The 21,214-nt window shown below is 42.5% G+C and overlaps 1 protein-coding gene across 1 annotated transcript; it reads left to right on the top strand.

Annotated features, from left to right (window-relative positions):
- Positions 1-13,819: 13,819 nt before the first annotated feature.
- Positions 13,820-14,722, top strand: LOC137824900 (uncharacterized). Its single transcript, XM_068630577.1, has one exon. The coding sequence runs from the start codon at positions 13,820-13,822 to the stop codon at positions 14,720-14,722; it is 903 nt and encodes a 300-aa protein (XP_068486678.1).
- Positions 14,723-21,214: the final 6,492 nt, after the last annotated feature.

The following is a 21,214-nucleotide window of genomic DNA, read 5'->3' on the forward strand; positions in this document are numbered from 1 at the left end:
TCTCCTTCAAGAGGGCCACCCCATAGCTTATTTTAGTGAGAAATTGAAAGGAAGTCATCTCAACTATTCCACTTATGATAAGGAATTGTATGCACTTGTTAGAGCTTTGTTTACTTGGCAACATTATGTTTTTCCTAAAGAGTTTGTGATTCATAGTGATCATGAATCTCTTAAATATTTGAAAAGCCAAAACAAACTTAACAAGAGGCATGCTAAGTGGGTGGAATTCCTTGAGCAATTTCCTTATGTGATCAAGCATAAGCAAGGCAAAAATAATGTTGTGGCCGATGCACTTTCTAGACGCTATGCCTTGCTAAATCTTTTGGGTTCTCAATTTCTTGGCTTTGATCACATTAAGGATCTTTATCATGATGACTTTGATTTTTCTCTTATCTATCAAGAGTGTATCAAAGGAGGAAACAAAGATTTTTTTATACAAGATGGCTTTCTTTTTAAAGGAAAACGTCTTTGTGTTCCCCAAAGCTCCATTAGATTATCTCTTGTTAGAAAAGCACATAAGGGAGGATTAATGGGTCATATTGGGGTTGCAAAAACTTTGGATGTGTTGCATGAACATTTCTTTTGGCCTCATAAGCATAAACATGTTCATAGTTTGTGTGAAAAATGCATATCTTGCCGTAAAGCTAAATCTAGATTGCATCCCCATGGTTTATATACTCCTCTTCCTATCCCTTCAATGCCTTGGGTTAACATTTCTATGGATTTCATCTTAGGATTACCCAAGACATCTAACGGAAAGGATTCCATTTTTGTGGTAGTGGATCGTTTTTCAAAGATGGCTCACTTTATTCCTTGCCACAAAGTGGATGATGCATGTCATATTGCAAACCTCTTCTTTCAAGAAGTGGTTCGTTTACATGGTATTCCTAGAACTATTGTGTCCGATAGAGATTCCAAGTTCTTGAGTCACTTTTGGAAGACCTTATGGGGAAAGCTTGGTACTAAACTTTTATTTTCTACCACTTGTCACCCACAAACCGATGGTCAAACCGAAGTGGTAAATAGAACTTTGGGACAAATGTTGAGATGCTTTATTTCCGGGAATCCTAGAGTTTGGGAGAATTTACTACCACATGTTGAATTTGCTTATAATTGTGTAGTAAATTCTACCACCTCACATTCTCCTTTTGAGGTTGTTTATGGGTTTAATCCCTTAACACCTCTTGATCTTTTTCCTATTCCCATACTTGATGATGTCTTGTGCAAAGATGGGGATGAAAAGGCTTCTTTTGTGAAAAATTTGCACATCAAGTTGAGAATTGAGAAGAAGGTTGGTAAGTATGCTGAACTTGCCCATAAAAGGAGAAAAGCATTGTTATTTGATGAAGGTGATTGGGTTTGGCTTCACTTGAGGAAAGATCGTTTTCCTACTCAAAGGAAGTCCAAACTAATGCCTCGTGGTGATGGACCTTTTCAAGTCATAAAGAGGATTAATGACAATGCTTATGAGTTAGATATGTTGAACCAAGTGGTGTTCAATGTTTTGAAGAATCCAAATCCTTTGAAGGATGTTGAAGCCTCTGCTTTGCTGTGTGCTACTGTGCTAGTTTAAGCTTTGTTCTAGGGTAGTTTAATGTTGTAATCAACCCTTAGATTAAATCTAAAAGCAATTAGCATCTCAATTTTAACAAAGTAAAATGTTTTTCAAATTAAGTTGAAACAACCGATTGTTTACACTTAGGTGTTTTGAGAATGTTTGAAAACTGTTTTTGAATGGTGAATTTTGTTAAGTAACAAAACAACCGATTGATTAGAGGAAACAATCGATTGTTTGTTTTGAAACCATAACAGAAAAACTGTTTTCTTTGACTGAGCTTTAAATGCTTTAAATGAATACACTCCAGTCATTAAATGCTTTGACCAATCTGTTTTAAATGCAATTAAGAGTTTGTTAAGATTTGATAACAAACTATATTCTTAGATATATTCTGAAAAACTGTTTTCATGTTTTAAGAATCTTGAAACAAAGTTTTGATCTAAGAGTTTTTAAAAAGAGTTCTGAGATTGCTTAAGAGTTGAGAGATTGATCAAGGTGCTGAATAGGATTCTACTTGTATTGATTTCAGATATTCATCTGTAACAAGTGTAATCTTTGTAAAACTGCTGAACAATTCGTGTGTGTGTTTTGCTAAGATTGGTTGTGTGTTCTTGAGGTGTTCAAGATCAGCAATCTTAGTGTTGGCCAAGGAGAGTGTGTTTCTTGAGGTGTTCAAGGTCATTCTCTTGGTTGTGGTGTAAGTGATCAAGTGGTGATTGCTTAGTGGATATCCTCAGGGTTTCTGAGAAGACTGGATGTAGCTCTTGTTTGGAGTGAACCAGTATAAACAACTGTGTACAATTTCTCTATCCCTATCTCTTTAATTCAGTTTTGTTATTTTGGAACTGGTATAAACAACCGACTATTTAGCTAAAACAACCGATTGTTTTTCCAGCTTTGTGCTTTTGCTGTTTGTTTTGGAAAAACTGAATCCTTAATCAAGGTTCTTTCAAAGTATTTTCATTCTAAGGTTAAAAGTTTGCAAAAATCTTTCTTAAACAATTCACCCCCCTTCTCGTTTAAGGCCATATATTCTAATAAGATATGCCTGATACATACCTTGGTAGTCATACATTTAATATCAGTGATCTAACTCCTTTTTCTGTAGGTCTCCAGAATTCGTGGTCGAATTCTCTCCAACTCGGGGAGTATGATGGAGATCAAGATCAAGAAGAGATAGAGGTCGAAGATCAAGGACAAGAGGAGGTAGAGGCCGAAGTTGAAGAAGCTCAAGAAGTCATTAACCTACCTCAAAGGCTTACAAGGAGCAAGTTTAAGGAATTAGGAAGTAGTGGTAGATTGTTTTCTCTTTTTATAGTGTCTTTTGTATAAAAAGTAGAATGTTTAAATAACATAGTTTTTAGGAAGGTGCTTAGAGGGAAACATTAGATACCTCTTTTGTAAAGCATCTTTAGGCCTTAGTTTAGAATTTTCTAGAAGGTGACTCTTCATGAGTCACTATAGGCGTTAGCTTAGGAGACTTTTGGGTAGCTTGTGGTACAAGCTTTGTAGCAACATGACCGACCCTTGCTCCTATAAAAGGAGGGCTTGGGTCCTTCTAAATTCAGAATTGATATTTGAAGTAACAAAACTCTCCCAAATTGGTGATTGAGTGTAGTGAGAACTTGCCTTCTCCTCTTCCTAGTCTCATCTTGAGAGCATTGCTTCCCTCAAGTGGCGACAATTCACACTTATCTTGGAGCTTTCATACTTCAAGTGGCGTGTTCATCAACCAAGAACTACAACCACATAAGTCTTCCTTCTTCTCCATCTACTTCTTCCATTTCCATGTCCATATGAACTCCTTAAACATGTCTTAGGACTTTTCTTGCATTTCTATTCGGTGTATTAGCTTCTTTTGCTATTTTGTTCGGTTCATCTTATTTTTTGCTGAATATAATCGGTTCATCTTCCTTTTCTATGGCTTTGTTCGGTTCATTTCACTTTTAAGGCAATTTAATCGGTTCATTTGAATTCTTGCATCTTTTAATCGGTTCAATTGACAAGAAATGGAGCTTCCATATGAGTTTTGGTGTTTGGCGCAAGTTTTGGTGAGTTCTTGAAGCATAGAACATTGATCCATTTCTATAAAAGTGTCTATTCAATCTCCAACTCAAGTTGATTCCATAAAATGTCAAAGAATAATCTATAACTTGCTATTGGAATCATATCAATAGGTGTGCTTGCTTCCTTGCAACTCTCCATTTCAAATTTCTTGAGAATCTCTTTACAATACTTTGATTAGCATAGAAAGATTCCATCCTTTGTTTGCTTAACCTGCAATCCAAGAAAGAAAGACAATTCTCCCATCATAGACATTTCAAACTCACATTTCATAGCAACCACAAATTCTTCACACAAACTATCTTGTGTAGCACCAAAGATGATGTCATCAACATAGATTTGCACGAGGATAATTTCAGAATTTGACTTTTTGATGAAGAGAGTCTTGTCAATCATTCCCCTTTCATAGCCATGTGACAAAAGGAAGTTGCTAAGCCTTTCATACCACTGCCTTGGAGCTTGCTTCAGCCCATACAAAGCCTTTTTTAGCTTGAAAACATGATTGGGATATTGATGATCTTCAAAGCCCGGTGGTTGATCCATATACACTTCCTCATTGATGTAGCCATTTAAAAAAGAAATCTTGACATCCATTTGAAAGAGTTTAAAACCACTCATACATGCAAAAGCCAGCAGCAACCTCACAACTTCTAATCTTGCAATAAGAGCAAAGGTTTCACCATAATCAATTCCCTCCTCTTGATTGTAGCCTTTGGCAACTAGCCTTACTTTGTTTCTTGTGATCACACCATCCTCATCCAGCTTGTTTCTGAAGACCCACTTCGAACCAATGATGTTCATCTCAGCTATTTTAGGGACAAGAAACCATACCTCATTCCTTGCAAACTGATTCAGCTCTTCATGCATAGCTTCAACCCATTTTTCATCCTTGAGAACTTCATCAATTGACTTTGGTTCAATTTGAGAGACAAAAGCAGTGTGCCTCCAGAAGTTTGAGATAGAGCTACGTGTAGAAATGCCCTCCTTTATCTGCCCAATGATGTTCTCCACTGACAGATCTCTAGGAATCCTCCATTCTTTGGGCAACTCACTCTGCTGCAGAATTTCAATCGGTTGTTTCGAGCAATCAACCGGTTTTTTTTCTACACAGATGTCCAGCTTCTCCAAACTGATGATCTGCTCATCCTCTTCAGCACTGTTCTTCGAGATTTGAATGCTTTTGCGATCCACTTCATCAAAGATAACATGAACAAACTCTTCTACAGTCATTAGCCTCTTGTTGTAGATTCTGAATACATGACTATTTAGAGAATAGCCTATGAAGATACCATGATCATCTTTTTCATCAAATTTCCCTATGTTTTCCTTTCCATTGTTTAGGACAAAGCAGCTGCAACCGAAAACTCTGAGATGATTGATGTTTGGTTTCCTTGAAGAGCTCATAGGGAGTCTTCTTCAGAATTGGCCTTATTAGCACTCTATTCATCACATAACAAGAAGTGCTAACAACATCAGCCCAAAAATACTTGGGAAGAGAAGATTCACTTAGCATTGTTCTAGCAAATTCTTCAAGGGATCTGTTCTTCCTTTCCACTACACCATTCTGTTGTGGAGTTCTTGGAGTTGAAAAATTGTGCAGAATTCCCATCTTTTCACAAAACTTGCTGAACTTTCCATTTTGGAATTCACCTCCATGATCACTTCTTATTGAGCCTATGTTGCTGTTCTTTGTATTTTGCAATCTTCTAGCAAGCTTCTTGAATGCAGAGAAGGCATCACTTTTTGATTCGAAGAAGAGAGTCCAAGTGAACCTAGAAAAGTCGTCCACAATAACAAGAGCATAATAGTTGTCACCAAGGCTCATGGTTCTTAAAGGTCCAAAAAGATCCATGTGAAGTAACTCAAGAAATTTTAAAGAAGAAACAACATTTTTTATTTTAAAAGAGTTTTTCACTTGTTTCCCCTTTTGGCAAGCTTCACAAATATGGTCCTTCTCAAACTTGAGCTTGGGCAGCCCAATCACTAGATCTTTAGAAATTAACTTGTTCAAGTGATTCATGTGTGTTGAACCAAGTGGTGTTCAAGCTTTGAAGAATCCAAATCCTTTGAAGGATGTTGAAGCCTCTGTTGTGCTCGTTGTTGTTGTGCTGGTTTAGCTTAGTTCTGGGGTAGTTTAAATGTTATAATCCACCCTTTGATTAAATCTAAAGCATAGGCATTCTCAATCTTTGTGAAAGTAAAATGTTTTCAAACTAAGTTAAAACAACCGATTGTTTTGTCGAAACAACCGATTGTTTATACTTAGGTGTTTTGAGAAAAAGATTGAAATCTGTTTTTAAAATGGTTGAACTGTTAAGAACCAAAACAACCGATTGATTCGAGGAAACAACCGATTGTTTGTTTTGGGACCATAACAGAAAAACTGTTTTATCTTTGATTGAGCATTAAATGTTTTAACTGCTTACGCTCCAGTCATTAAATGCTTTGACTAATCTTTTAATGCAATTTAAGAGTTTGTTAAGATTTGATAACAAACTACATCTTTGAATAAATTCAGAAAAATAGATTTGACAAAAAACCTTTTACAAGTTTTTGCTAAGAGTTTTTGAGTTTTTCAAAGAGTTGAGATTGCTAAGAGTGTGTGATTGATCAAAGTTGTGGAATAGGATTCTGCTTGTATTGATTTCAGATTATCTTCTGTAACAAGTGTAATCCTTGTACTCTGTGAAACAAGTTTCGTTTCTGTGTTTGCTAAGATTGGTTGTGTGTTCTTGAGGGGATCAAGATCAGCAATCTTGGTGCAGGTGTGTTGACCAAGGAGAGTGTGTTTCTTGAGGTGTTCAAGGTCAGTCTCTTGGTTGTTGTGTAAGTGATCAAGTTGTGATTGCTTAGTGGATTTCCTCAGGGTTTCTGAGAAGACTGGATGTAGCTATGGGTTTGGGGTGAATCAGTATAAACAACTGTGTACAATCTCTCTATCCCTATCTTTTTAAATTCAGTTTTGTTATTTGATAACTGGTATAAACAACCGATTGTTTCGGTAAAACAACCGATTGTTTTTCCAGTATTGTGCTTTTGCTTTATGTTTTGAATAAACTGATTTCTTAATCAAGGTTTTCTTGAAGTATTTTCATTCTAGGCTTAAAAGTTTATGAAAACCTTTCTTAAACAATTCACCCCCCCTCTCGTTTAAGGCCATATATTCTAACAATGTGAATGTGAGTAATTCTTCTATGCCAAAGCTAAGACTCATCATGCTTGGATAGAAGACAACCAATTGAACAAGGAGAAGAGATATCTAAAAGATAAACATTATTGATTCTTTTACCAATCAACATTAGCTCTTTTGTGTTGGGAAGACAAATTCGCAAGAGTTTGTTTTGAAGATAACTTGATATGCTTTGTCACACAATTGACTAATGCTCAGCAGATTGTGCTTTAAACCTTCTATATAGAGAACATCATGGATGACCAAGATATCTTTGTCTCCTATGGATCCTCTTCCAAGAATCCTCCCCTTGTTGTTTTCCCCATAGGTAACGTGCCCTTCTTGCTTAAAAAAGATGCTTAGAAACTTTGATTTGTCCCCAGTCATGTGCTTTGAGCACCCACTGTCTAAGTACCATTGCTGCATGCTCTCCTTCAAGGTTTCCTACAAAGAAGATTTTCAAGTACAAAGATTTGGTCCCCTTATGAATGTGGGTCCATTTGGTTTACATTCATCATTTGAACCTTTACAACATTTGGGAATCCACTTCATAAAGCCTCTAGGAATAACATATTTTCTTATTTTACAGAATCTGACAGAATGACCTCTATTCATGCAATAGAAGCATGTAACAAGCGGTTGTTTCGACAGATCAATCGGTTTTTTTTCTAACAGTTTCGAAAATGACTTTGAAAATCTATCTTGCTTGTTCTGTGGATTAAAACCCAATCCAGCTTTTCCAAAAACACAGTTTTGAGATGCCAAGACATTCTCAAAGTTAGATTGACCTTTAGAAAGCTTATCCACAGTTTTAACAAGATAATGAACTTGCTTTTCAAGATTTTCACAATTTTCACAAATAAGAGTATCATACTTGCAAGAGGAGTTTTTGTAAACTATTTCAAGGTTTTCAAAATCTGTTTTTGAATTTTCCAATTCCTCTTCCAGTGTTTTGACTCTGTTTTCAAGACAGCTATTCATTCCTTTTAACCGGTTGTTCAAGAGGGCCAATTGGTTAGCTTCTTCATGTGTTTCTTGAAAAGCTAGAAAGCAATTGACTGTAATTTTCAGAATTTGAGGAGTTAGAGGAACTTACACTGCTTGAATCATCTTCCTTTTTGGCCATGAAGCAAAGGTTGAGGCTTTTTCTGTTTTGCCTCATATTCCTTCATGCTTGACTTCTTGACTTTACTTCCTTTGATTCATTGATGTTCCCATGAGTAGCTTTGAGTGTGTCCCACGTCTCTTTAGCAGATTTGCATTTTGATATCCTGAAAAACTCATTAGTATCCAGTGCACAAACTATTATGTTTTGAGTAGTACAATCAAGCTTGGCCATCTTACATTCTTCATTGGTCCATTGGGACCAAGGTTTTGCAATAAAAGATCCATTCTTTTTAAGCTTTGGAATGAAAGGGCCATTTTCGATCAATGGATTCAACAAAGATTTTCATTCTAGCCTCCCAATAGTTATAGTTCAAACCACAGAATAAAGGTGGCTTGTTGATTGAAACACCTTCCTCGACAGATAGTTTTCCAGCCATTTGAAAAAGATTTTTCGGATCAAACTTGAGTATCTTTCAAGTACCAAGCTCTTGATGCCAAATGTTAGAATGTATGGCTTTAAACTAGAGGGGGGTGAATGGTTTAAAGAGGGTTTTCGCAAACTTTTTAGTCTAGAATGAAATTCCTTGGAGAAAACTTGATTCAGAATTCAGTTTGCCAAAACACAAAGCAATTTAGCACAGTACCAGAAAAACAATCGGTTGTATCGCAGAAACAATCGGTTGTTTATACCAGTTAACAAGTATAAACTGAAATTAAAGAGTTTAAGGGATAGAGAGATTGCACACACAGGTTTATACTGGTTCACTCTTAAACCAAGAGCGACATCCAGTATTCCCAGAAACCACTGGGGAATCCACTAAGTAACGAAACCTAGATTACTTACAACACCACGAAAGAAGTGTTCTTGATCCCCTCAAGACACACACTTCCTTTGGCTCGGCACAAACACCACCAAGAATGCTGATCTTGACAACCTCAAGAGCACACAACACTTCTCGGCCTCACACACCAGAGTTTACACAAAGTGCAGAAGGATTACACTTGTTACAGAATGATATAAAATTAATACAAATGAAAATCCTATTCCACACTCTCTTGATCAAAGCAATCTCAAAGCAATCTTCAACTCTTGAAAAGCAAAATCAGTGAAAAACTCAAATCTGTTTTCCTATGATTAAATCTCAGTTGTTGTTTGTTACATAATCTGAACAAACTATTAATTGATTTCAAAGACTAGTCAAAGCATTTAAAACTGGAGCGCATTCAGTTATAAAATCATTTAAAGCTCAGTCAAAGCACAAAACAATTTTATGTTATGGTTCCAAAACAAACAATCGGTTGAATGCTCGAATCAATCGGTTGTTTTGGTTTGACAGCAAGTCAACCACCAAAAACAGTTTTCAACCTTTCTCAAAACACCTAAGTATAAAACAATCGGTTGTTTCTACAAAACAATAGGTTGTTTTTCATTTAGTTTGAAAAACACTTTCAATTAAAAAGGTTTGAGAATACTTAAGCTTTGGATTCAATCAAGAGTGGATTTACACAGATAATCTACCCCAGATCCTATTCTAAAACATCTCAGCAACAGCAAGCACATCCAGCCTTCCATCAAACTCAAAGGATTTGAATTCTTCAAAGCTTGAACACATTTGATTCAACATGTAAGACATGAATATTACACTAAGTCTTATTTGATGCATCCAGTGTTAGAATTAGAGGCCTTAAACAAGAGGGGGGATGAATTGTTTAATAAAAGATTTTCAAAAATTCTGGACAAGAATGAATATTAATGCAGAATCATAGAAGAAGCAATCAGGTCAACCAAAAAATAAAATTGTTTTAATTTAATTACAGAAAATCAATCGGTTGTTTATACGAATCAACCAATTGTTTTTATCAGCACTTTGCAAAAACATGGATCAAAGAGTTTTAATAGCAATGAGGGATAGAGAGATTCAACACACAAGGTTTATACTAGTTCACTCTTAATATGAGCTACATTCAGTCCCTAGAAACCCCTGGGTATTTCACTAGGCAGTCAATCACATATTACACAAACACAGACACCAAAGAGGTGATCTTGAACCCTTCAAGAACACTCACCTCTTTGAAACACAAACACTATAAGTCAGAACACCCTCTGACTATAGACACCGGTATCTTTCAGGTTTACAAATATGAATTGAAATACAAGAAAGAATAGGAAGGATTACACCTGACACAAAACGAATACAACAGATCCTATCCCACTCTTAACCAATGCAAAACTTTTAGCAATCTTACAATCTTTGAAAAACTTTTTTATCTTTTGTTAATCTCTCTCTCTCTCTCTCTCTCTCTCTCTCTTATTAGAGATTTAAAAACCATTTATATATCCTAACAAATAGTCATTTTAGTTTTTCAATCAGGGACCAAAACAAATTTGAATCAAGCAAAAACAAATTTGAATCCAGAAAAAACAAATTTAACCAATTTTGTTAAGTTTTTAAAAAACAATCGATTGAAAGTACAAATCAATCAATTGAATTAGCTTTGACTATGAGGTCAGTCAATTTCAATTTTTTCAAATATTTTCCAAAAACTACCAAGTGTAAAACAACCGATTGAAACGACAAATCAACAGGTTGTTTTTCACTTACTTTGAAAAAACACTTTTCTTTAAAAGAACTTGATTAATTCAGATTTGGATTAAGCTAAGAGTGGATTGAAAAATTCTAATCTACCCAGAACCCATGCCCACAAGCAGCAGCCTAGTCTTCAAGCAATCTTCATGGATTTGGAGACATCAAAGCTTCAAGTTCAACATCCAAACTCTCATGAAGAACAAAATATCATATATCAATATTATCATGATCCATCAAACTTTGAAAAGATTATATTCAAAACCAAAAGAAAGGAATTAACCACACATGGTGGCCATTACATGCACCAAAGCAAAAGAAAAGATCCAAAATGTTTCTCCTTGACGACTGCTTCCTAGGGTTTCCTCCCTTTTTTTCTTTCTCTCCGCCTTACGCCCTTATTTAACCTAATTGGGCTTGGGCTAAGTGACATCTCTATTTATAATATATCCCTTTGTTTCATCTCTCATTAACAAAAAAATTGGGAATAAATAGTTATATTAATCCAATAACTTCAAACTATATTATTAAATTCTAATTTTTCAAATTAGGGTTGAGTCATAGCTTAATCAACAATTAAAATCAATAAATGTCCAAATTTTTGAATGAAATTTTACTAAATAATGACACTTATCATTCTTATAAAGGAATTGCTCTGAAACTCAAAAACGTTAGATGTGAAAATAAGACAAATAAAAAAGAAAGGAAGATTGTATCGTGTATTTAAACTTTTTAAATTCTCACAAGTATAGTTTGAGGATGCATAGTTAGACAATACTTTTATATGATACATGTACGTCCCGTCCCCGGGCGTTGACCAAAGTCAAAGTCAAAGTGAACGTCAAAGTCAACATATGGTGGGACCCCTCAAGGGGGCCCAAGGAAGAAAGTCAACAGGTTGACAGCTTGAGGCGTCACCAAGTTGAGGCGTCGCCAGAAGGAGGAGTCGCCAGAATGAGGCGTCACCAGCTGTAGGCGTCGCCAAGATGAGGCGTCGCCAGGTTAAGGCATCGATGGTGTCACCCCCCAATACCCAAGGGTAGGAAAGATCGTGGAGGGGGCGACACCACGAAAGGCCCCAGTACCTCAGAACAGTAATAAAGAGAAGAGAAAGGTGGCTTCAAGGCCGCATTCCCAGTACCAGTGAGGAGTAACCTGATTTGCGAAGTACCCACGCCTCCTCTGGGAGACCCCTGGGACAGATACGACCCATGAGAGGGTCACGCCCAGGGGCGAACCATATGTGTGGTACGAGAGGAAGGTAGATACACTCCCAGGGCGAGTGACTAGAGGTTGGGGTGCATGAGTTGGCACCCAGAAAGTCACCCCTTGCGCCAGATGCACTTCGAGGAAAGAGGACTTACACGATGGATTATCCCTAAGTTGGGTTACGGCGCTGTAAGGCCCTCCACGAAGAATAGCGATCAAGTCATAAGAACACGTGACAGTAAGCATTGAAACATCAAGGTATATCAGTTTCCCTGAAAGTTTGCTAAGGTGCGTTTTATTTCAGTTTACGTTTCGAACGCTTTAAAGCACTTTAAAGGATTTAAATGCTTTGAACGTTTTAAATGTGTTGAACGTTATAATCGCCTTAAATGCGCTTTAAGATGCTTTGAATGCACTTTAAGGCGCTTTGAATGCTTTGGACGTTTAAAAAGAGGCTTGAGACGTTTGAGACGGGATCCAGTTTCAGTTTTACACACACTCTAGTTGCTTGCTCGCAAACCCACTATACGCACAGGCAATTAGGGAGAATTCAGTTACTTAGTTTTTCGACCACCTTCAGAGCATCCATTCACGGTGCTCCGATACGGAGGTGTGTCCTTTGATGTTTCTCGCTAGCTGACTTGATCGTCGGAGTGCAAACGGCCGCGAGGGTGCCCTTTTGTTCACTTCTTTTCAGGTACTCACGACGGGCAGAACGAAGGTGCCCTAGCTCGTGATCAGAAGCCACGCACGAAGACGTCCCTGGTCAACCGGCGGGAACATTTGGCGCCAAGAAGAAGAAGACGAGGTGGCAGCAGTGATCTCACGCCACTTAGATGCATTCGCGTGGACCGCCTCAGACATGCCAGGTATCGACCCAGATTTTTTTGCCACCACCTCACCATGGACGCCAAGGTTCGCCCTGTACGACAGAGGAGGCGGAAGTTCAATGAGGAGAGGTGCCTCGTCGTGAGGGAAGAAACGCAGAAGTTGCTGAGCGTTGGACACATCAGAGGGATACAATACCCTGAGTGGCTGGCCAACGTCGTATTGGTGAAGAAGGCGAATGGGAAGTGGAGAATGTGCGTAGACTTCACAGACCTAAACAAGGCGTGTCCTAAAGATTCGTACCCACTGCCCAGCATCGGCGCGTTGGTGGATAGCGCCTCGGGCTGCAAGATGCTGAGTTTCTTGGATGCATTCTCAGGTTACAATTAGATCAAGATGCATCCGAGGGATGAGAGTAAAACGACGTTCATGACGGAGACGTGCAGTTACTGTTATAAGGTGATGCCATTTGGGCTGAAGAATGCAGGCGCCACTTACCAGAGGCTAATGGACAAGGTCCTTGCACCCATGTTGGGAAGGAACGTGCAAGCCTATGTCGATGACATGGTGGTGACCTCTCAGGAAAAAGAGGGCGACACACAGCTGACCTGGAGGAGCTGTTCGCCACAAGAGGAATAGCCGTTTTGCGTGGACAGATGAGTGCAAAGCAACATTTCTCAAGCTAAAGGAGTACTTGGCGACGCCACCAGTGCTTTGCAAGCCACGGGCAGGCGTCCCTCTCCGATTGTACTTTGCAGTAACTGAGTGGGCCATCAGCTCTGTGCTGGTCCAAGAGCAAGACTAGGTACAGAGGCCCATCTACTTTGTAAGCAAGGTTTTGCAAGGCCCAGAGTCGAGGTACCAGACGTTGGAGAAGGCGACGTTGGGAGTAGTGTTCTCCGCCACTATTTTCACAGTTTCACAGTTGTGGTGATGACAAATCTCCCCATTCAGAAAGTACTCCAGAAATCAGATGTAGCTGGAAGGATGGTTCACTGGGCAGTGGAGCTGTCAGAGTTTGACATCCAGTATGAACCCAGGGGGTCCATCAAAGGGCAAATCTACGTAGATTTCTTGGCAAAGCTCTCACCAGGAGGAGACCCTCAAGAGGTGGAGTTAGGATCACAGTCGATGCTCTCAGTGGATGGGTCCTCCAATCAACAGGGGAGTGGTGCGGGAATAATCTTGGAGGGGCCTAACGGAGTGTTGATCGAGTAAGCCTTACGGTTCGCCTTCAAAACAAGCAATAACCAAGCTGAGTACGAGGCGCTGATTGCTGGAATGCTCTTGGCCAAGGAAATGGGCGCTCAAAGTCTCTTGGCGAAGAATGATTCCCAGTTGGTCACAGGGCAAGTAACAAGGGAGTACCAAGCAAAGGATCCACAGATGGCTGTGTACTTGAGGTACATCGAAGCGTTGAAGGGAGCTTTCGCTACGTTTGAGCTGGTGCATGTCCCTAAAGAGCAAAATGCCAGAGCTGACCTGCTCGCCAAGCTGGCCAGCACAGGCAAGGGGGGAAGGCAGAGGACAGTCATCCAAGAGACGCTTAAAACGCCGCGAAAGTTTGTGGTAGACAACAGGGTGGACATTCTTCACATTAATACAGCGAGAGGAAAGCCAAGGAGCCATCGCTCTTTGATTCAAGATACGGCGAGGACACCCCGCATCAACACCTACGCGGCCTCGCCCGAAGGAGAGAAGTATGGGCAAGTATGTGCCTTGGAGGAAGGCGACACGTGGATGACGCCTTATAGGCGATACATTGCAGATGGGATTCTCCCAGCAAAGCCTGGAGAAGGAAAGAGGATAAAAAAGAACTCTGCAAGGTACACTCTCGTTGATGGAGTGCTATTTAGGCATGGGTTCACACACCCAATTCTGACATGTGTGAGTGGCGACGAGTGTACGAGGATCATGTCAGAGCTTCACGAGGGGATTTGCGGAAGCCACGTGGGGGGAAGATCATTGGCTTCCAAGGTGATTCGCGCAGGGTTTTATTGGCCATCAGTGAGGGAAGATTGTGTAAGATACGCCCAGCGATGCAAGCAGTGCCAAATGCATGCAGACTGGCATAAGGCACCTCCAGAGGAACTAAGATCGATTTATAGCCCATGGCCCTTCCACACATGGGGAATCGACATTTTGGAGCCTTTCCCTCTGGCGATAAGGCAGATGAAGTATTTGATAGTCGCCATCGAGTAGTTCACGAAGTGGATAGAGGCAGAACCAGTGGCACAAATCACTGCGCACAAAGTACAACACTTCGTTTGGAAGAACATTTTGTGCCGTTTTGGGGTGCCAAGGCGTCTCATTTCAGATAATGACACTCAGTTTGCGGCCAACAGTTGAGGAAGCTGTGTGCAGAAGTGGGAATCAAGCAGGTGTTCGCATCATTCGAACACCCCTAGACGAATGGGCAGGTAGAGTCAGGAAATAGAGTTTTGCTAAGGGGATTGAAGCGAAGGCTTGAGAAAGGTAAAGGGGCGTGGGCAGAAGAAGTACCAAGAATAATGTGGGCTTACCACACCACGCCTCAATCTTCCACCATGGAGACGCCTTTCAGCCTAGTATACGGGTCAGATGCCATGATCCCGGTAGAGATCCATGAGAGCTCACCCCGCTTTCTGAGTTTTTTGACATAGGAGTCCAATGAGGAAAGAAGGGTAAATCTAGACCTATTGGACGAGGCCAGAGAGGAAGAAAGGATAAAGGCAGAAGCTGTGAAGAGGAGAGTGGAGCATCAGTATAGCTCTAAGGTAAAACCACGGCAATTCCAAGTTGGCGACCTGGTCATGAGGAAGGCTCATCCTTACGAGCTGGAGAACAAGTTGTCCCCCAAGTGGACCGGACCCTTCAGAGTGACCGAAGCCAAGGGAAATGACTCGTACAATCTAGAGACTTTAGAGGGGGGTCCCATCCCACGCAGCTGGAATGCAGTTAATTTAAAATTTTATTTCAGTTGAAAGTTATGAAACACACAGTTGTAAAAGGGGACGCTCTTTTTCCCTCTCGGGGGTTTTTTTAATGAGGTCACCCAAGTAAAAAAGCAGTTCAAGAAAACTTTGCCTCAGTTTTTCCCTCTCACACGGTGTAAGATCAAAGATTAAGAAACAAAAGACAAAGACTCAAGGCGTCGCCAGGATGAGGCGTCGCAAGGATAAGGCGTCGCCAAGATGAGGCGTCGCCAAGATGAGGCGTCGCCAGGTGTAGGCATCGCCAGATAAGGGAGCAGGCGTCAAATCCAAAGCAAGTAGCAGAAGCGCATGCTCATGTCCCAAGATCAAGACAAAAGGTACGTTCAGTATAAGCTAAAATCCGAGCGCCTAGTCCCTGAGCAGGGGTTAAGGGATTCCTTCGGGACGCCCCCTCCTCCGATAGGAATAGCTAGCCCCGGTGTCTGATGTCTAGACACCTCGCAAGGAAGTGGCGGGGGGCGTTTCCTTCGAGTGTGGGCATCAGACAGTAAGAAGTTTCGGAGCAGTGGAGAACCAGGTCACTTGGTGCAGATACACGCAGCTTAGGAGAAGCGCCATCCTTCGGGAAACCTTCTCCTTGGACGTAATCACAAAAATCCCTGGTCATCTGGGTGTTTAGACACACCAGGGACGATACGACGATGTTTCTAACACGCCTCTCCCTGGGCGTGGGCACCCAGAACACTGATCGCCTTGGTGTTTTCAGACACCTTGAGGACGAAGCGGCACTACCCCAGGGCAGGCCTCTCCTCAGGCGTGGGCACCAAGCGCGCAGAGATAAGGGCTAAGCTGCCTTGGGGTTTAGACACCCCGTGGACGATACGGCGTTGCTGTAATAGGCCTCTCCACGGGCGTGGGCACCAAAGCGTGACTTTTGTCCCTAGTGTTTAGACATGCTGAGGACGATACGATCTCGCGTTCAGCAGGTCTCTCCTCGAGCGTGGACACACAGTACAGATCAGATAAAGTCCTCCCTCGCCCTCGAGCGACGTCGAGCCCCCAGAAAAACAGATAAGTCCTCCTTGCATTTGAGCGACGTTGAGGCCATAGAAGAGATCAAGTTCTCCCTCGCCCTTGAGCGATGTCGAGGCCAGAAAAGAGATGAGACCCCTTTTCATCTTAAGCGATGATAAAGCCAGCGATGCCTTTGGCAGTAAGCGCCTTGGGACTCAAGGCCAGTAAGTAAAGAGCAAGTTGCAGACTTTGATAAGTCCAGAAGGCAAGAGAAAGTCGAAGAGCAAGAAGAGGAAGAAGCATAAAAACACGAGTTATCAGAGAAAGGAAAAATACGCGAAGTTAAATCCTCCTTTGCCTTTAGGCAATGACGAGGCAGGCGACGCCTTCATGAGGAAGATTCCTCGCAGATACGAAGGTCAAGTGAAGTTCTCAGTGAAAAAGTCAGAGGAAGGGTATGCATCGCGACTCAGAAAGGAAGAGTAAGAGGGAAGGTCACGTGCTACCTAAAGAGTTAAAGTCAAACGCGGTGAAGAGATATATCAAAGGTGACACACTAGATATAACAAAGAAAACAGAAGCAGATAAAGGTGCAAGAGAAGTTGAAATTGCACAAGAATTTAAAGGTAGCATCCAAATGGCATTTAAATGAATAAGATCAAGAGTCAGAATTACAGACAAGTTCAAAAATTACAGGCAAGTTCAGATATTGTAAGTACAAATTTACAAGCAAGATGAAATCAATTAAGTGTTGTTTATTCCCCAAGGTCGAGGGGCACCACCTTCCCATCGACGACTTGGTTGCCGGGGTCGCAGTTTGATGTATTAATCCCTGGGTTTTCGCACGTGGCTTGGGCCAGAGCCTCTTTAAATCCCTCCTCAAACGTGTCAGCCATGTCGTCGAGTAGTTCCTTGTTGGATTTCTCCAACTCTTCAATCTGGGAGACCTTGGTGGCTAGCTGCTTGTCCAAAAACTCCTTCTCCACCTGAAGCTTGTTAACCTCAGCTTGGAGTTTGCCGCTTTCAGCTTGGAGAAGGTTGAAAGCTTTGACCTTCGCAGCTAGCTCCCCCTCAGTTTTCCCAAGCTTTTGCTCCTGGTCGACGCAGTGGGCTTCAAGTTTCTTCTGTTGTGCCTTAGAAGCCTTTGCTGCGTCTTCAAGGTCCGCAACCTTCACTCGGAGGGGCACAACTTGGTTAAGGAGTTCAGCATGCGCCTGCCCCGCCTCATGTAGTCGTTCGTTGGCCTCTTCCTTGGACTTTTGGGCCACCTTCAAGGAGACCTTCAAGGAGACCTTGTAGGCCTCCTCTTGGCGTTCCTAGTGGCGGGCCAACCTCTCCTTCTCCTCTTTCAGGGAGGCAACCTCTTTCTCTAGAGCTTGCAGGGTGGAGGCCTCGATCACCCTAGCCTTAGCTTGATCACGCCAGTTTTGCGCGATAGCCATGAAGGCGCCCATGTAATAGTATATACCTTCTTTTTTGGGCCCTTCAGCTCCCCTTTCCAGGAAACCCCTCAGCGAGTCTTGAATGGGCGACGGAAGTTCTGGAGCAGTTGGTGGATGGTGGAGCTGAGGTGGGTTCAGTTCCAAGCCCACCCTCCAAGGCCATTTGAAGGAGAGTTGGCGCTTGGAGGGTTCTCCCTAAGAGACTCAGCCCCGTGGGAGGAAGGGGTGGTGGAGGTAGCAACCTGAGGTGCCGCTCGGGAAGTCCTTCTCCTTTTGAAGACTTGCCCTTCAGCAGAGTCTCCCTCGTCGTCAAAAGGTACCACCACCACCCCTTTGCCTTTGTCGAGGGGGGCTGGTTCAGTAGGAGTCTCAGCCAGGGCGAGAGCCATGGCTGCTATGGGGGGAGGCGAGTTTGGAGGAGAAGGAGCTGGAGAGGATACAAAGGGAGGAGGCGATGTGGTAGTTGGGTTTTGAAGGTGAAGGCTAGGGGAGGTAGGAGTGGTTTCAGAGGTTGGAGGTATGGAATCTCCAACCTCTTTCGCCGAAGCCTCGCCTTTAGACTTCAGGATTTGGGCGAGCCTCAACCTCCGTTGCTTATCCATCTTTGAATCTGCACCAGTAAAACTAACACATTAGAGATTAGGCACAAGCTGAGATATTACACAAGAAGAGCAGATAAATCATGCACCAAGTGAAAGCAAACAGAAGTAGAGAACAGATGGTTAGAAGAGATGGTTTCCATACTTTTGTAGTTAGCAAGAGCTTCAACATCGTACTCACGACTTATCAAAGTGGAGGTGTTGAAGGCCCCCACGCTGGCCAGGATTTGGCAAGCCTCTCGATCAGCCGAGGGCAACTCGTCGAGGGACTTAGGTTTGGTGAGCTTGACCTTCTTCACCCAGTACAAGGGAAAGCCGTCGAGGACGGTGTGGTCATAGTCAGAGCAGCATACTCTGAAGAACTTGCCCCTCCACCCCTTGAAAGACTGCTGAAACAGTGTTAGGAGGACCCTTCCAGATATGCTGCTAAAGCTTACCCAGAGGCTTTTCCCTTGCTTCTTCAGTTCGAAGAAGTGAAGGAAGATGTCGACGGAGGGGGTGTGCCCGAAGTACCCGCACAGAATGTCGAAGGCTTTAACGAAGGCCCAGCTGTTGGGATGTAGCTGGGCCGGGGCGACATTAATTTCTGTGAGTAGTTCCCTTTCGAACCTCGAGAAGGGCAGGCGCATCCCAATGCGTTTGAAGACCACCTGGTAGAAGAAGAAGAAAGGGACCCCATTGTTGGCCCTCTCGTCTCCACACACAGGCTCGCCTGGGATGCAGGGGAGCACAGTAATATCTTCGTCGTGCCTCCTAGCGAAGGCACGGTGTTGATAGACTCCTGATCCTTCGATGTGATCTCTCAAATCTTTCATGGAGGTTAGGGTGGAGCTCTCTTCGAGCAGCTCATCGGAGGTCCAGGAGTAAAGGGCCCGATAGTTGATCTTTGGGGGAGGAGGATTGGCGGTTGTTTTTGTGCGTGCCATAGATTGATGAAGAAGCTGAAGAATGGAGAAGAGGAAAGGTTCAGTGAATAGGGTTAAGGCGAAAAAGGGAAAAGAAACCCTAAGAAGACCCTTACCCACGCGAGAAATCCAGAAAAAGAGGGAAGGACGAAGAAATGCGAAGGAAAAGAGTAGAACACAAGAAATGCATGAATATAAACAGTCTCAGACAGTTATGAGATCATTACAGTAAAGTGTCAGGGGAATCAGAGTGGGAAAACCATACCTTTTGTGGTTGAAGGTCGAAAAGATAAACAGTGCAGAAGGAATGCGAAGATAGTGAATGAAACAGTGCCTTGAGTGCGTGTTTTCGAAAAGTTATAACGTTAACTTGAGAAGCGCTAGCGACACTCGTCCCCAGCCGTAGGATCGTGCCACGTGTCGAGAGATTAGCACGCAACTTAAAGCGTCACATCTTCAGCGCAGAGAATGTCGCGTCAGACGCTCAGAGAATGTCACGTCAATTGCTCAAGGGAATGTCACGTCAGCAGGAATGCCACGTGGATGATAGGCCGAGGCCTTAGTCTTTTTGCTGAAACAAGTGTCAGCTCAAGACTTGGGGGCTTGTGTACCGTCCTGTCCCCGGGCATTGACCAAAGTCAAAGTCAAAGTCAACATATGGTGGGACCCCTCAAGGGGGCCCAAGGAAGAAAGTCAACAGGTTGACCGCTTGAGGCGTCGCCAGGACAAGGCGTCGCCAAGTTGAGGCGTCGCCAGAATGAGGCGTCACCAGCTGTAGGCGTCGCCAAGATGAGGCGTCGCCAGGTTAAGGCATCGATGGTGTCACCCCGCGATACCCAAGGGTAGGAAAGACCGTGGAGGGGGCGACACCACGAAAGGCCCCAATACCTCAGAACAGTAATAAAGAGAAGAGAAAGGTGGCTTCAAGGCCATATTCCCAGTACCAGTGAGGAGTAACCTGATTTGCGAAGTACCCACGCCACCTCTGGGAGACCCCTGGGACAGATACGACCTGTGAGAGGGCCACGCCCAAGGGCGAACCATGTGCGTGGTACGAGAGGAAGGTGGATACACTCCCAGGGCGAGTGACTAGAGGTTGGGGCGCATGAGTTGGCACCCAGAAAGTCACCCCTTGCGCCAGATGCACTTCAAGGAAGGAGGACTTACACGATGGATTATCCCTAAGTTGGGTTACGATGCTGTAAGGCCCTCCACGAAGAATAGCGATCAAGTCATAAGAACACGTGGCAGTAAGCATTGAAACATCAAGGTATATCAGTTTCCCTGAAAGTTTGCTAAGGTGCGTTTTATTTCAGTTTACGTTTCGAACGCTTTAAAGCACTTTAAACGCTTTAAATGCTTTGAACGTTTTAAATGTGTTGAACGTTATAATCGCCTTAAATGCGCTTTAAGACGCTTTGAATGCACTTTAAGGCGCTTTGAATGCTTTGGACGTTTAAAAGAGGCTTGAGACGTTTGAGACAGGATCCAGTTTCAGTTTTACACACACTCTAGTTGCTTGCTCGCGAACCCACTGTACGCACAGGCAATTAAGGAGAATTCAGTTACTCAGTTATTCGACCACCTTCAGAGCATCCATTTACGGTGCTCCGATATGGAGGTGTGTCCTTTGATGTTTCTCGCTAGCTGACTTGATCGTCGGAGTGCAAACGGCCGCGAGGGTGCCCTTTTGTTCACTTCTTTTCAGGTACTCACGACGGGTAGAACGAAGGTGCCCTAGCTCGTGATCAGAAGCCACGCACGAAGACGTCCCTGGTCAACCGGCGGGAACAATACACTTTATATGAAAAGTTTTTCT

The sequence above is a fragment of the Phaseolus vulgaris genome, chromosome 8 (assembly GCF_000499845.2).
Source record: "Phaseolus vulgaris cultivar G19833 chromosome 8, P. vulgaris v2.0, whole genome shotgun sequence".
In the NCBI taxonomy this organism is placed as follows: domain Eukaryota; kingdom Viridiplantae; phylum Streptophyta; class Magnoliopsida; order Fabales; family Fabaceae; genus Phaseolus; species Phaseolus vulgaris.

What these genes read in the sequence shown, in the direction of transcription:
- LOC137824900 (XM_068630577.1), top strand. Translation starts at nt 13,820, where the DNA reads ATGGGCGCTCAAAGTCTCTTGGCGAAGAATGATTCCCAGTTGGTCACA.